The sequence below is a fragment of the Anguilla rostrata genome, chromosome 3 (genome assembly GCF_018555375.3).
Source record: "Anguilla rostrata isolate EN2019 chromosome 3, ASM1855537v3, whole genome shotgun sequence".
NCBI classification, from domain to species: Eukaryota; Metazoa; Chordata; class Actinopteri; order Anguilliformes; family Anguillidae; genus Anguilla; species Anguilla rostrata.
The window spans coordinates 73,296,549-73,312,385 of record NC_057935.1 but is presented as its reverse complement, the minus strand read 5'-3'; the positions used below and the strand labels follow the sequence as shown (position 1 = coordinate 73,312,385).

Here is a 15,837-nt window from a genome sequence, read left to right as displayed (position 1 = left end):
CGCAAGAGACTGGCTCTCTGTCTGACTGTACTCGTGTGTGGTCACCAAAAACGTAATTCAGTAATATTCCTGAATTCCGCCAGATTGTGATACAAATGACACCACACAATCACACACTTCGGAGGTTTTGAATAAAATCTCCATAGGAGTGACACAACATGAGATATCTTTTAACGTTTCCGTGCCAGGACCTCGCAAATGAAAGGAATGAAACTGGAATGAAACTATTTGGAGGTTCCTGATCAGAGTATTTTAGCACATTATACAGACATGGTGGTTTATAGCAAGAGCCGATAGTAATAAAGCGTTGGACTGCAAAAAACCCTCCCCTTATTCATGGTTACCATGGCAAAAGGAGCAGACGTCACGAACGAAGGAACGGAGTATATAAGTATTTGAACCTCGGATTGACTGCAAGGGCGGTTCTGTGCGTGTCGCGGAGGAGTGTCACGTGTGGACGAGGAAGACAGGGGCTCGCAAAATACACTCATTTTAAAGGGAAATATTTGTTTTTTATTCGTTTTTATTAACACTTTGCAATCAAGAAGACTGTTATTCTAAATCGGCAAAGATGGGACTTGGAGTAAGTGTTTATTATTTAATTTAGTGTTTCATTAAAAGTATGTTCTTTGGTTAGTTTGCTGTGTTGCCGTCTGTCAGATATGTTTCGTGTTCTGTTTGTTCTGTTTTTTTTAACAAACAGGTGGTTCATAAAAGGAGAACATATCAAATTTTCCAAAATTGTGTCTAATGTCGATAAATAATAACACTCAAAAAGGCTGCGGGTGTAATTACAGACTGCTTTACTTCCGCATTGGTGCAAGAAAGTTGCGATCTAGATATATTACTTTAAATTCTGATCTCTCAAGTTATAAACGTATTATTTTGTGTAATATGTGCTTTGTAAGGAAACATCGCAGTCGTTCAGGTGGATTCGCAGTATTTTGATGGGTACCCAAGCACGCGGTGTGAAATGGTTGCGCTGGGGAACATGGCAACAAGATTACTGGAACGGAGCGAGTTAATTTCCTGCCTAGACCGCCACATAGCAGCGTGGCCCGTGTCGCCGGGCTCTTACAGAGAAAGTGATCTTGTGACTTGACGTAGTAATGTCTGCACTTTTCTGAGAGCGAGCGCAGATTGAGCCGGAGTGGACTGGATGTGCAGAAGAGCGCTGCGCACAAATTTCCATTACCGAAACGCAGACAACTTAGTGACTGCAGTGGACTAAAACATAAGCGTATGCGTAAATTCTGTTCTACACGTGTCTGAAAATGGCTTTGTGTGTGAAATTAGTACCAGGTTGAGCCTTGTTCTAGCCGAGTTGTAGTTGATATTTTCTAAAATGAAATTGGGGTGGGGGTGTGTGAAAAGCGCATTGTGTCATAAACGAGGTTTCTCTGCAGCCTGCTGCCAGAACGTAATGTAGGAACAAGCCCGTCCACTGTGAACGCCCCTGTGTTAAGACTAAAGAAAGATGTGGGTTTACAGATGCTTCAAACATGCTTCAACCTGACACCACGGATTTACCGCGTGCCGAATCGCTGAAAGGTTAATAGCTCGCCTTCCGCCTTTTTCGCAGCGCGCAAGTCTCGAGGCGGGCGGTTGCACCCAGTGGCGTTATTGGGCGTTACACACGCCAGTCAATCAAATAATCGCAAGGTGTGTCCTGTGAGGTTTCTTGCGCCGGTCCTCATTACGGTTCTCATACTGGCTGTGTCTATTCATTGTTTTTCTTAGCAGACTTGCCTATTAATTGCAACTGGTATAATTTATATCTATACGAAAGCTTTATTCGGATAATTAAGATGTCTTTAAACAGTTGGTATTTTCCCTTACAGGTGTCATGCCCATAATGCAAACATACAATCCAAAGGCCCATAACAGCTTTCCTGTACCCAGAGATACTGTGAGAATTACTGAGACAAATGTACTGAAAACTTGGATTTATTTTGTAGAGACAAGATAGTCCACAAATCGTCGAGTTCTTAATGTTAATTGCTATAAATAGATCAATTTTATATTACATAGTTTTCATTCCCCCCCTTTTTATTTTGTTGATAAAGCTGAGACATTCCTAACAACAGAAACACTTTTTCTCTGATTGCTGTGATGCTGCTGGACTTAGTGCAGTGGTCCCCCAGTCCTCCAGAGAGTACAGGTGGGGCTGGTCAGTGCTGTGCTTTTAAAGATCCACAGTGTTTATACAGCACAGTTTAGAGATCCACAGCGTTTATACAGCGCACAGTTTAGAGATCCACAGCCTTTATACAGCACAGTTTAGAGATCCACAGCGTTTATACAGCGCAGTTTAGAGATCCACAGCGTTTATACAGCGCACAGTTTAGAGATCCACAGCCTTTATACAGCGCACAGTTTAGAGATCCACAGCCTTTATACAGCGCACAGTTTAGAGATCCACAGCCTTTATACAGCACAGTTTAGAGATCCACAGCGTTTATACAGCGCACAGTTTAGAGATCCACAGCGTTTATACAGCGCACAGTTTTCAGGAAACCCCGTCCCTTGGGATCCCATCTTCAGGCGGGTCGTTAAAGCTTAAAATAAAGAGGGGCTGCTCGCCCCACCCCCAGCAGTCCAGGAAAAGTCATTGATTGTCTTTCCTTCCCGTGACGTGTGGAATTTTAATAGTGGAGCTCTTGTGTGAAGCGTTAGTCACGTGGAGCTGCTTTGCACTTTGCTGGATGTTCGAATTTCGCAGTGCAGCAGAGGAGAGGTACTTATAGGGCCATCTCAGCCGGCCTTGCAGAGCCCGGCCTACAGGGACACACCTTTACTAAGGTCCCCTGCTTGTGTGCAGAATGTAGACCTGTAGAGGAGACACAGGGAATTTTGAGCTTGTGTGGTACAGGAATGGGCTTGTATTTAAGGGACTGCTTTATTAAGGAGACGGGCGGGGCTGAGCAAGCCTCTCAGCCAGGGGTGTGGCTTTGTGACCATGGCAACAGGGCTGGGTCTAGCTGTGGGAGAAAGAAGCTTCTTTGAGGAGTTAAATAAAAAACAAAACTGCAACGAACAGTGAAAAAGTATTGAATTTATACATTACATTGCATTTAATTGACAGACGCTTTTATCCAAAGTGACATACAATGAGTGGCAGAATCTTTCTATTTGGAACAGTATGATTTTTTCATGTATTAATTTCAAACCCATAGCTCAGTAGTGTCAATCTTTAAACGAAACAACATAGTAATCATTAAAATGTGGTGAGCTTGACAATGCAAAGCTTAAACACTTCCAGGCTGGCTCATTATAGCCCTTTCCCACTGTAGAGCTGAACCAGGCTGGCTCATTATAGCCCTTTCCCACTGAAGAGCTGAACCAGGCTGGCTCATTATAGCTCGGCTACATTTGGTTGAAAAGTGAGAGTTTTCTAATCAAAGAGGACGCAGCCAGGCTGCATCCAGATAAAACCTGAGCTATATTGGGTTTAACTTGTCAGTCTATGTGAAAACATCTCTCAGCCCACGCTTAGACCCCTCTAGACGTCTAGATTCCAGCTTACGGACAGCTTGACACACTGTAGTGTTCCTCGTTGGCCTCAGAAATAAGGAGGACATTCATACAGCCCCGTGGGGATCAGTCAGAGCAGCCCGTGCCTGCCCTGCTCAGTGCTGAGATGGACATGCTTGATGCACACAAGGAGATCCTAGCAGGGCTGGAACTGAGTTGCATGAACATTTTTTTACTGCCAGCAGTCGGACAGAAATACTGTGACGTCTTGAGACCTCTGTGCAGATGGTTCATGACTCTTTTAATCTAGTTGTGGAGGAAGTGTAGAGTGATAACTTCAGGGATTTGTGATATGCATTACGATGTTTTGTACTTATAGCTTTAACGCCTGTCCATCGTAGCAGCTGTCCTGTAATCACACGAGAAGTCAATGAGCTGAAACCCAGGTGGTGGTGCTGTGGAGCTGGTCTGCTCCGTTTGGTCAGCAATGCAGACGTGCTCTTCGTGACAGTGGCTGGAACCTTGAGCATCCTGTTCAGCTCACTGGTCTCCTGTAATCAGATCTGCATTAAAGCCACCGATCGGGTGTAAAAGTGGTCACACAGAAGCCCAGTGCGCCCAGCTTCGGTCCAGGCAGACAGCTGCGGGATTGGTGGAGTTCACTGAGACTGAATGGAGCGGTTTGCTGGGCCTTTGCCTGCTGGGTGGGGCCGGTCTCTGGTGCTGGAGCTGTGGTGCAGAGTTACCTGCGATATTCAGACCGAAAGGCGTGGCCTCTTCTTTCTCCCGCAGTCTGACACGGTGATGGATGAGCCGGGAGTTTATTGGCTGAGGAATTAAGAGCGGATGGAGGCTGTGGCTCCTCGCGCCGCAGTGTGGTGGCGGGATAAATTTAGCCTGTTTATCATGTGTCACTGAGCCCGAAGTAGGCTACATCCAGCGCTTGCTCTGGTTCCTATCTTTTAGGTTTTGGAAGCCCCTTGTGTGGCTTTGATAAGGGAGCACCCCTTGGACGGTCCTCACAAGGTAAATGCTTTTCCTTTGTGGGGACTCCATTATTGCCAGAGCTGTTCTCATAAACCATTGTAAACATCTTAATGCCTCTGTGCACTTCACCTTACTACAGGAGAATACACTGCAATATGATCATATGGATCTCTGCAAGTACAGGAGTGGGGCTGAGGTTGATAGTATAGAAGTGGGACTGAGATTTATAGTATAGGAGTGGGACTGAGATTTATAGTATAGGAGTGGGACTGAGATTTATAGTATAGGAGTGGGACTGAGGTTGATAGTATAGGAGTGGGACTGAGGTCGATAGTATAGGAGTGGGACTGAGGTCGATTTGTATAGGAGTGGGACTGAGGTCGATAGTATAGGAGTGGGACTGAGGTCGATAGTATAGGAGTGGGGCTGAGGTTTATAGTATAGGAGTGGGGCTGAGGTCGATTGTATAGGAGTGGGGTTGAGGTTGATGAATAGCAATCCTTCCTCACTTGGCTTGATTCAGAGATGGTCTGTTGGCTCAAATTCCCCACTGTAATTTATGCCATCTGTCATATCCATAATAAGCAATTAATTTAAGCTGTTTCCTATTTTGAATGGGGTTGGTGACACGACTTCCTGGTTTTGTCAGGTCTGACATGCTCAGAAGCGTGGCCCTTGATAGTTTTGTGCCACAGGCTACAGCTCTTTTTAGCAGTGGCTTATGTTTCTCCATAAATCTGACCATGACTCTGTAAGATCACCTGCTGAGATTCAAGGTCTTCTTGCATCCTGTGTATCATTTGTCTGTAAGGTTTATGGCTGCAATAAAGTTCAGCCGATCAATAATGTGGCATTTTTTTGGTAGGAAAAAATTTGCTGCCTTATTTTGACTTGAAAAAGAAAAAATGATTGAGGACTAATTAATGGAGCATTTGAAGTGGGAAGGGCAGAGTGAAGATCCTGTATAATAGGAAAATGTGTAAGTGAATTACTGGAGCTTTGGCTGCTTGCACTGAGACTGCAGTGCGTGTATTCCAGGGTGAATCACCCTGGTACCTCCCCCAGAAATATGCACTTGAACACTGACTGTACACTTCTGTGCTTCCAGAACACACTGCAAAAGATATTTTTTTCTTTCAAACCATAAATTGGTGAGAGCACATTCTAGAACATACCTTAAAGCATAACCTGGGTAAATAGGAGCCTCAGTCTTGCATTCAATGATTTGGAACATTTTGGTCTAGTTTTCACCAGGTTCTCCAGGTAAGGTTATGGGCTTTGGCGCTTTTTTCCCCAGTGATACAGGTAGTTTATGTACTATATATATGTGTGCAAAGAGCTAGCGACAATCACAATGACAGTGAGGTGCAGTGGTCATGTGACTTGAGGTTCTAAGGTGTGGCTTTGATGTTTTGCCACTAAAATGTTACGTGAATCAATTCAGTGTCCAGCCAAAATCCAGCTTGAATAAATCATTGGGAGCCATATGGGAGATCTGTCATTTGTCCTGGACAAAGACCTGTACCATGCGTGTAAGTAATAATGTGCTTAATGAGCGTGATGATGATGATGATGACCGGCTTTTTGCCCGCTCTGTAGGAAGGACGGGATCAGTATGAGCTGGCGGCCACGTCGGAGCAGACTGGGAAGAAGCAGAAGGCCAAGAAGAAGGAGAGGGACATGGACGAGCTGAAGAAGGAAGTGGATCTGGTGAGGAAGGACTTCTGAACCCCTGACTGCGCACTTCCACACTGATGGACTAATTAGCCTCTAGTTGGTGTCCTGCAGCAAATGCATGCTTGTAAAAAATGTAAACATGACCTTACTGAAATTGTAATTGCAATTTTGTGTGTGGAACCTGATTTGACAATGCTACAGTGTTTGGCGTATATTTGGTTCTGTATAGTACAGGTTCTGTAGTGGATTTAAAGGACTAAAAATGACTTGTGTTTTTCTTCCTTCTCTCTGTAGGATGACCATAAGCTTACCCTGGAAGAGCTTAACCGCAAGTATGGCACAGACCTGACCAGGGTGAGTGTGTAGAGCTGGAAATGGAAAGTTGGCTCTCCAGTAACATTATGAGTGGTGATACTTTTAATCCTGCAAAGATAATTATGGAGCTAGCCAGTATAGATCCAGTATAGATCCAAACCGGACAAATCTTGTACACTGAAGTTTTATCCTTTAGTGTGCAGATTTGAAAAGAGTGAGTCTCTATGATAATTGACTGACTGGTATTAGTGCTGTTCTGGCTGCCATCCAGGAAACAGGTAGGTATTAATAAGTAAGGATTTCAGCCAGAATGTGTGTTCTGTCTGACAGTGCGTGTCATTCACCTCTGTGTACACACGTGTGCACTACTTTGGTATTATATGCAGATTTCAGTGTGAATTTTAGTGAAGTTTGGCACACAGCTGTGCAGTTCAGCACCTCTGAATAATTCACCACAGAAACTCGCCCCGAGGATTGCAACTCTTTCATACGAAGAGACAGCCCTGTTTTTACTGCAACCGTTTGTTGCTTAGCAACAGCAAGAACCTAGATTCTCTCCAGCTCTCTGGACTTGGTTTTTTTTTTTTCAGTTTTTTCACACAAGTCTTGAAAACTTGTATGCTCTTGAATTAATGAATCCTTTAGTCTTTCATTTCATCCCATTATGTTAATTAAGCATTTCTAAATGATTGTGCTTGCAACTCTAAGCTTATGCAGGATTTTTAAAACTGCGTTCCTCTTTTGTTCCTCAGGGCCTAACAGGTGCCCGAGCCGCTGAGATTCTGGTCCGGGATGGTCCCAATGCGCTGACCCCTCCCCCCACCACCCCAGAATGGGTCAAGTTCTGCAAGCAGATGTTTGGAGGGTTCTCGATGCTGCTCTGGACCGGAGCCCTCCTCTGCTTCCTGGCCTATGGCATCCAGGCCGCCATGGAGGACGAGCCGGCCAATGATAACGTGAGGCCACGCCCAGTAGCACCCCATCGTAGGAGTGAGTGCTTTCTGACTGCCCACAATAAGGCCCTGTTTTGTGATGTCTTGGACCTCCTGCTTCTTTCCCCCACAGCTGTACCTGGGGGTGGTGCTTTCTGCTGTCGTCATCATCACCGGCTGCTTCTCCTACTACCAAGAAGCTAAGAGCTCCAAGATCATGGACTCCTTCAAGAACCTCGTCCCTCAGGTATGGCCTTTCAGCTGTTTCCAATAAAACTGTCACATCAAAACGAACTTGATGGAAATAACCTTGTTTCCGTAAGTAGCAAACATCAGCTGAATCATCAATGAAGAGGTCTTTTTCTTTAGAGAGTGTGAATTAACATGTTTCTGGTTTAGGTAACTGAGTGACATGTTAAATCGCTGAAAAAATACAGCAGTCATACCTTGTTTGGGACTTAACCTTCACAATGCTCACTGGATTCACAATCGGATTACTGATCCACCCTTCATAATATATGTATCACAAAGTCTTTTAAAAATCCACCTTTAGCCTTGTAAGGAGAATGATCAGCCATAAGAATTTAGGAATAATCCGGCTGTTGTCTCCTGCCTCTGCCAGCAAGCCCTGGTGATCCGTGACGGTGAGAAGAAGTGCATCAATGCAGAGGAGGTAGTGGCGGGAGATCTGGTGGAGGTGAAGGGAGGAGACAGGATCCCCGCTGACCTGCGCATTGTTTCTGCTCATGGCTGCAAGGTGAGGCCCCAAAGCTTCTCTCCAAAGGCCCCAGCCCTTCAGCAGAGCCCCATGGACAGTCTGGTCCTTACTGTGCTTTCTGTCTGTCACTCAGGTGGACAACTCCTCCCTGACTGGAGAATCTGAGCCTCAGACTCGCACCCCCGATTTCTCCAATGACAACCCACTGGAGACCAGGAACATCGCCTTCTTCTCCACTAACTGTGTCGAAGGTAAAGCGGAACTCATAGGAGCTCATTGCTCTGTGCATAGTAAGGCAATTGGATTCAGTTAGCCAGAGAACCTGGCTACACGATTGAGGTTGTTACCGTGTTGTGTATAAATAGGCTGTTTGTGACAGCAGTCCAGGGTTTTGTTTCATGGTTATAACCAGCCGTGCATATCATGTCTTTCCGAGCTGTGCGCTTTGTGTGTTGTTTATAAGAATGATTATAATGTCTTTGATCTTCCTCATTCTCCATGCTGTGTGTACCTCCTGCTAGGCACTGCCCGTGGTGTTGTGATCAACACTGGCGACCGCACGGTGATGGGACGCATTGCTACCCTGGCCTCGGGTTTGGAAGTGGGACGCACGCCCATCTCCATTGAGATCGAGCACTTCATCCACATCATCACGGGCGTGGCCGTCTTCCTGGGCGTGTCTTTCTTCATCCTGTCAATAATATTAGGGTACTCCTGGCTGGAAGCCGTCATCTTCCTCATTGGAATCATTGTCGCCAATGTGCCCGAGGGTCTGCTGGCCACTGTTACTGTAAGTGTCAAAATTCCTTGAAATTTTCTCTAAAATGCACAATTTAAAGAGAAGAATCATTGTAGCGAATCTTGGACTTCCGAGCGCAGGCAGTTAAGTTTGAGATTTCCTTCAAACACTGTTTAAAAGATTCAGTCACACACAGATTCCTGAAATTCTTTCCAGTTTGTAAACTTCAAGGGTTCAGACTGCTCTGCAGTCACCTGTGACCGTCCTGCCCAGCTGTGAAGTGGATTCTGAGGAGATTAATGCACTGACCTGCACTGTTGCTAGGCTGCCAAAATCAGAACAAATGTTTTTAGCCAGTGAGCACTCATCACAGCGGCCTCTCTCTGAGGTCATGTGAACCGATGATCTCAGCTGTCATGTGACCATTCTTCACCCCCATTCTCAGGTGTGCCTGACCCTGACTGCCAAGCGCATGGCCAAGAAGAACTGCCTGGTGAAGAACCTGGAAGCCGTGGAGACCCTGGGCTCCACCTCAACCATCTGCTCCGATAAAACCGGCACCCTGACCCAGAACCGCATGACCGTGGCCCACATGTGGTTCGACAACCAGATCCACGAGGCCGACACCACCGAGAACCAGAGCGGAACCTCCTTCGACAGGAGCTCTGCCACCTGGGCGGCTCTGGCTCGAATCGCCGGCCTGTGTAACCGAGCCGTCTTCCTGGCTGAACAGGGCAACCTGCCCATCCTGAAGGTCTGTTCCGCTGAGTTTCCCTGCAGTCACCAGCCCCAATTTATTTTAGCAACGCTTGGGGATTTCTATTTTGGATTGCCTAGTGGGAGGTAGGATTTAGGGTGTAACAGCTTTCAGTGCCACAAGCTGCCACAGATTACTGGGGATTTTATTGTGTGAAAAATGCCTGGACAGGAAGCGCTTTCTTGCATCTGTAGATCCAGACCATTGGTTCTGCAGCTGTGTCATTAACGTTGTTGTTTTCTGTGTCTCCTGATTCTGCTTGGGGCTTGTCTGCTTAAGTCCTCTTGGGTAAAGCAGACTGGTGCACCAGCTAATTGGCTTTTATTTTTACTGAAGTTAAAGGAAAGGGTATAATGTGCTCCTATAACTGCTCTGCTCCCGATGTACCATTGTCATGTGCTGTCTGACTGGCTAAACTCCCCCCACACACACGCCCCTCCCCTTGGTCCCTAGGATCTAAAACCTCTTCCCAGTTCACCTTATGCCCTTTGTTTTTAATGTGGGGAATTATCATAATCCTGCTCCAATTCAAATTCACAACATGCGGCTAATTGAACAATGCATTTAACCATTGGTAGGTAATTTGGAATCTAATAATGCCTTTTTAGCTCACTAGGCAAGATGAACACTGAATGATCAGGTGGAGCCGTGAGCTCTGTGTTTGTGCCGAACAGGAATTCAGGAACAGCCATTGATTTCCTGACATTCCCCCAGGCATAGGGGCGCATCCTGAACTGCCGCTATAGAAACCACCCCCCCCTCCCCCGGAGCCTGAGTTCAGCAGGTGGCTCCCCAGCTCATTCCCCAGTGGCCCCTCCCCTTTCTCCTTCACAGAGAGACGTTGCTGGAGATGCCTCTGAGTCGGCCCTGCTGAAGTGCATCGAGCTCTGCTGTGGCTCTGTGAAGGACATGAGAGAGCAGTACTCCAAGATCTCAGAAATCCCCTTTAACTCCACCAACAAGTACCAGGTAAGTGTGTGACAGCACAGGTCAGCTACAGCGGAACATGATTTAATCACGTCTTTCTAGGAAACACAGCTTAACAATCTTTGTTTGTGGATATTCCATTCTTGTAGCTCTCCATCCACAAGAACGCCAACTCCGAAGAGTCTAAGCACCTCCTGGTGATGAAAGGTGCTCCCGAGAGGATCCTGGATCGCTGTTCCACTATTATGATCCACGGCAAAGAACAGCCCCTCGATGATGAGATGAAGGACGCCTTCCAGAATGCCTACATGGAGCTGGGTGGCCTGGGAGAGAGAGTACTGGGTACGGCAAGTGCCCACAATGCAATGGGGCAAACCTAGGGTTAAAAAGCTCACAGTAGAGACAGCTGGGTAACAGCATGATGTGAATGACACATTTTTCTGGGTGACTCATTTACTGTCACTGTTCAACTTTGACCTCTTGCTGAACAGTGAGCCTCCTTGACTGGAGGGTGCTTATCCATACAGAGCTGTGGAGCAGCGGAGTGGTGGCTGAATTTTCAGTGAGTCACAGTTTTCCTTCATCCTGCAGGGTTCTGTCATTTCTCACTGCCGGATGAACAGTTCCCCGAGGACTTCCAGTTTGACACTGATGATGTGAACTTCCCCACCGAGAATCTGTGCTTCATCGGCCTCATGTCCATGATCGACCCGCCCCGAGCCGCTGTGCCTGACGCCGTGGGGAAGTGCAGGAGCGCCGGAATTAAGGTGCGTCTCTCGCCTTCTCCTCTCCGTCACTCATTACTGTCAAACTGGAGCCATGTTCAAGACCATAAACAAGACCGCCGACTTTCCCTTTCCTTATTTCAGGTTATCATGGTAACTGGTGATCATCCAATCACTGCCAAGGCCATCGCTAAGGGTGTGGGTATCATCTCTGAGGGCAACGAGACTGTGGAAGACATTGCTGCTCGTCTGAACATCCCAATTAATGAAGTCAACCCCAGGTATGAACATCCCAGTTAATCAAGTCAACCCCAGGTATGAACATCTCAGTTAATGAGGTCACCCCAGGTATAAATATCCCAGTTAATGAGGTCACCCCAGGTATGAACATCCCAGTTAATGAGGTCACCCCAGGTATGAACATCCCAGTTAATGAGGTCAGCCCCAGGTATGAACATCCCAGTTAATCAAGTCAACCCCAGGTATGAACATCCCAGTTAATCAAGTCAACCCTAGATATGAATATCCCAGATAATCAAGTCAACCCTCGGTATCATTTACAGCTACCGGCGAAGGTGTTGTATTGAGTACAAGGCTGGAAGGAATCTCTTTTTTGTGGTATTTAGTTGGTTTGAGCTGACCTGGGTCAAATACATATTTGTTTTGATTCAGATACTTTTCTGTGCTCTTGATCTTGCCTGTAGTAACTAAGCCTGCCAATTTGACCAGAAGGTGGGATTCACACTTTTTCAGAGTATTTAATTGGTTCCAATACACCAGACAAGATCAGTAAAGCATAGAAAAGTATTTGAATCCAAAACAAATACGTATTTGACCCAGGTCTGGGTTTGAGAAACCTAAGCCCAAATCCACCAGTTTGGAAGTATACAAATCTTTCTTCAGCTGATTAAATGAAGTGTTTCTGAGTAAATAATTATCAGATGTAAAAACTTTCTTCGCTAGTAAATTTTTTATATCAGCTTGTAATCGGATTACAATTCCCAAGCCATCATGACTTTCAAGAAAACAAATTGGTGAATTGAGCCTGAAAGGTTTAGGAATGTCTGTTTTGAATCTGGTGCTAATTTTAGACTGAGATCAGACCTATCATGAGCAGTGCTGCTAATGTGGAACTAAAGCAAGGTTCTATGTTTCATCCTCTGCAGAGATGCCAAAGCCTGCGTGGTCCACGGCGGGGAGCTGAAGGACCTGACCGCAGAACAGCTGGATGACATTCTAAAGTACCACACTGAGATTGTCTTCGCCAGAACCTCGCCCCAGCAGAAGCTCATCATTGTCGAGGGCTGCCAGAGACAGGTACATAACCATCCCTGGTGCTCTAAACCTGGCTCACATCAAAAACCCTTCTCCCAACAGTATCTCAAACAGTATCTCATATCCACACCGCACTCCAAACTCTGCACATCCCTGTAATTCTGCCCACGCGCAGTACTGTTGCCTATTTTTACATATCCTGGGATGGCTCTGAACTAATACCATGTGTTGAGACGTGTACGTCCCACCACATATAATTGCTTTTGGGATAATTGGGTACTCTACTGTATTCCGTAGCCCATACAGGAAAAGCTAAAGTGAGTGTCTCACTCCTGTTTTGTACATTCGCTGGTTATATGCATGATTGTGGAGCAGTCCTGAAAGCTGTGGTCTGAGCTTACCACAGGACGTCTGACAGGATTCTGTGTGTCTTTAAACACAGGGTGCCATAGTGGCAGTGACAGGGGATGGTGTAAACGACTCCCCCGCTCTGAAGAAGGCGGACATCGGTGTTGCCATGGGCATCGCTGGATCTGATGTCTCCAAGCAGGCCGCTGACATGATCCTCCTGGACGACAACTTTGCCTCAATCGTGACAGGAGTGGAAGAAGGTAGAGGGATCTATCAAGGTTTCCACTCCATCACAGCTGATCTCTCAGGAACCTCAATCACAGGCCTCTGTTCATGCTTCGATTGTTCTTCCCAGGCCGTCTGATCTTCGACAACCTGAAGAAGTCCATTGCCTACACCCTGACCAGCAACATTCCAGAAATTACCCCCTTCCTCCTCTTCATCATTGCCAACATCCCCCTGCCCTTGGGCACAGTCACCATCCTCTGTATCGACTTGGGCACTGACATGGTAGGCAGGACTGTAACCGGGACCTAAAAAATACAGAGGTCCAGAGACTCCTAAATTAATTGCAAAATAAAATACCAAGGACATGACCTCATTGTCCTCAATGGTAGTTACAGCCCTGATGGTAGGAGTGCTGACCTTTCTGCTGGTGATGTCTTTCATTCACTCAAGATGTGGTTACATTGCTAACACTGGACTCCTCTTATAATCTGCCAGGTTCCTGCTATTTCTCTGGCTTATGAAGCTGCTGAGAGTGACATCATGAAGAGACAGCCCAGAAACCCCAGAACAGACAAGCTGGTGAATGAGAGGCTAATCAGCATCGCCTACGGTCAGATAGGTAAGAATCAAGGCTTCCTAATTGAGTCAGCACTTCTCCTTATGGAACAGATGTTAAGAGTGCAAGGGTGGATATGTGTGTGGCGCAGAGTAGAGTTTGATGGAGGTCTCTGAGCTCACCTCTGTTCTCCTTCTCCCCAGGTATGATGCAAGCCACCGCAGGGTTCTTCTCCTACTTTGTCATCCTTGCTGAGAACGGGTTCCTACCCTCCACACTGCTGGGAATCCGTGTCAAATGGGACGACAAGAATGTCAACGACCTGGAGGACAGCTACGGCCAGCAGTGGGTCAGTACTCAACGCCAGGGACCTCTGAGAGACGATGAAATATGTGACAGTGAGCAGAGTCAACATTAAATGAAAAACTAAACCTTCTCTCTCTTTCTCTCTCCTGTATCTCAGACCTATGAGCAGAGAAAGATTGTGGAATACACCTGCCACACATCCTTCTTCGTCAGTATAGTGATCGTGCAGTGGGCTGATTTAATCATCTGCAAAACCAGGAGGAACTCTGTCTTTCAGCAGGGCATGAAGTAAGCACAGGAAACAGAATTCCCATGGGTGGGTGACAACGAAATAAACTAAACTCAACTGAAACCGTGTCTTATTTCTGTCCTCCTCAGGAATAAAATCCTCATCTTTGGGCTGTTTGAAGAGACGGCCCTGGCAGCCTTCCTGTCCTACTGCCCCGGAATGGACGTGGCCCTCAGGATGTACCCCCTCAAGTGAGTTCTCCTGCCGTGCATCACCCAAAGGGGAGGCTTCCCTCTGTCTGCGTAGCTGCAGGTCTCAGCCCTGCCTGTAACAGCTGGTCTGCTGTCAGCCATTAAGAGCTCAAAATGTGTTTTGCTTTTTTACACTTTACATTTGATCTCGTCTAAGATTCATTTTTGGTTTGTTTTTCTCCTCAGACCCAGCTGGTGGTTCTGCGCCTTCCCCTACTCACTCCTCATCTTCATCTACGATGAAATCCGAAAACTCATCATCCGGCGCAGTCCAGGAGGTACGTCTCCGATCCGCTTTGATTAAGCCTGCAGACACTGACCCGCTCGTCTGAGATTCCTCAGATCTCTAGTCATTTCTAAAAGTGCAGAAAGGTTTATGTTCAGCTCTACTGAGGGAACTGTGCTGTGAGGACATTTTGTCGTGAGTTTGCTCAAACCCCAACCTGCTCTCCTCTTTTGCAGGCTGGGTGGAGCGCGAGACGTACTACTGAAGCTTCCTGTCTGCGTCACACAGTCCTTTTGCATGGTTGTCTTGCTGCTCGGAAAATTTTAACCTCAGTAACTTCTGGATGTGTTTTTATATAGAGAATGCCTGACACAAAAACTGAGATCGTGAACCAAGAGATTGTGTGCCTTTGTTCTGGAGCAGGACAAATTTTATACATGTTTTTAAGAGTGTATAATATAAAATAACCTCTCAGTCCGATTCGAGTCTGGTATAATATATATTTTTTTTTTGTACTGAGAGACGATGTTCTGATTCATTAGCCATTTTTGCATGTTCCACGTTCAGGAGTAGCCTGTTTGACTTCAGTTTGTCATGCAGTAAACAAAATTTTGGTTTCTGCTAAAATAGTAATCTGTTACAAACTATGAAATGTTGCCAGTTGCACTTGCTGTGATGAAAGTATGGTCTAGCCTTCCACAACACGGCCAACGTTGTTTTCCTCAATGTAGTCAGTTTTTTTTTTTTTTCTTTTGCTCTTGATACAAAGTAAACGGAACTATAAAAAGTTTGAAAACCTGCAATAAAACACTCCCCAAATACCAAGAGCAGGTGTGTTTGTTTGTTTTTTTAAACTTTTTGGACTGGTCACCTAGAAGCAGAGAGAGCAAGAGTTGTGGTGTCACAGATACTGCTGCAGCTCAGCTTGTGTGCTCTAGTGATTAATATAGACATTTTTATCTTCAGCATTTCACCAGAAAAGATGCAGCTTTTCTAGGGCAGTGGATGTGTCTTTAATATTCCAGTTCGGGTGTGAGCCAAACTCGGAGCGGAACGTTCCCCTTCCGCTCTGCTGATGTGCACTCTGCTGATGTGCACTCTGATTATGTGCACTCTGCTCATGTGCACTCTGCTGTTGTGCACTCTGCTGATGTAGGAGGTCAG

At 46.1% G+C, this 15,837-nt stretch overlaps 1 protein-coding gene across 1 annotated transcript; it reads left to right on the top strand.

Annotated features, from left to right (window-relative positions):
* The first annotated feature begins 405 nt into the window (after positions 1 to 405).
* LOC135251903 (sodium/potassium-transporting ATPase subunit alpha-1-like) lies at positions 406 to 15,500 on the top strand. Its single transcript, XM_064329763.1, has 22 exons — positions 406 to 583; positions 6,061 to 6,171; positions 6,433 to 6,492; positions 7,206 to 7,409; positions 7,519 to 7,632; positions 8,008 to 8,142; positions 8,237 to 8,354; positions 8,625 to 8,893; positions 9,288 to 9,596; positions 10,434 to 10,568; positions 10,676 to 10,868; positions 11,118 to 11,293; positions 11,396 to 11,532; positions 12,418 to 12,568; positions 12,969 to 13,137; positions 13,233 to 13,387; positions 13,601 to 13,724; positions 13,865 to 14,010; positions 14,125 to 14,255; positions 14,346 to 14,447; positions 14,634 to 14,725; positions 14,910 to 15,500. Exons 1-22 carry the CDS (start codon positions 572 to 574, stop codon positions 14,936 to 14,938), a joined length of 3,072 nt encoding a protein of 1,023 aa, XP_064185833.1. The 5' UTR covers positions 406 to 571; the 3' UTR covers positions 14,939 to 15,500.
* Positions 15,501 to 15,837: the final 337 nt, after the last annotated feature.

Coding starts and splice junctions, on each gene's coding strand:
- LOC135251903 (XM_064329763.1), top strand. Junction 9,597..10,433: donor GCAACCTGCCCATCCTGAAG/GTCTGTTCCGCT, acceptor TCTCCTTCACAG/AGAGACGTTGCTGGAGATGC. Junction 10,869..11,117: donor CCTGGGAGAGAGAGTACTGG/GTACGGCAAGTG, acceptor TTCATCCTGCAG/GGTTCTGTCATTTCTCACTG.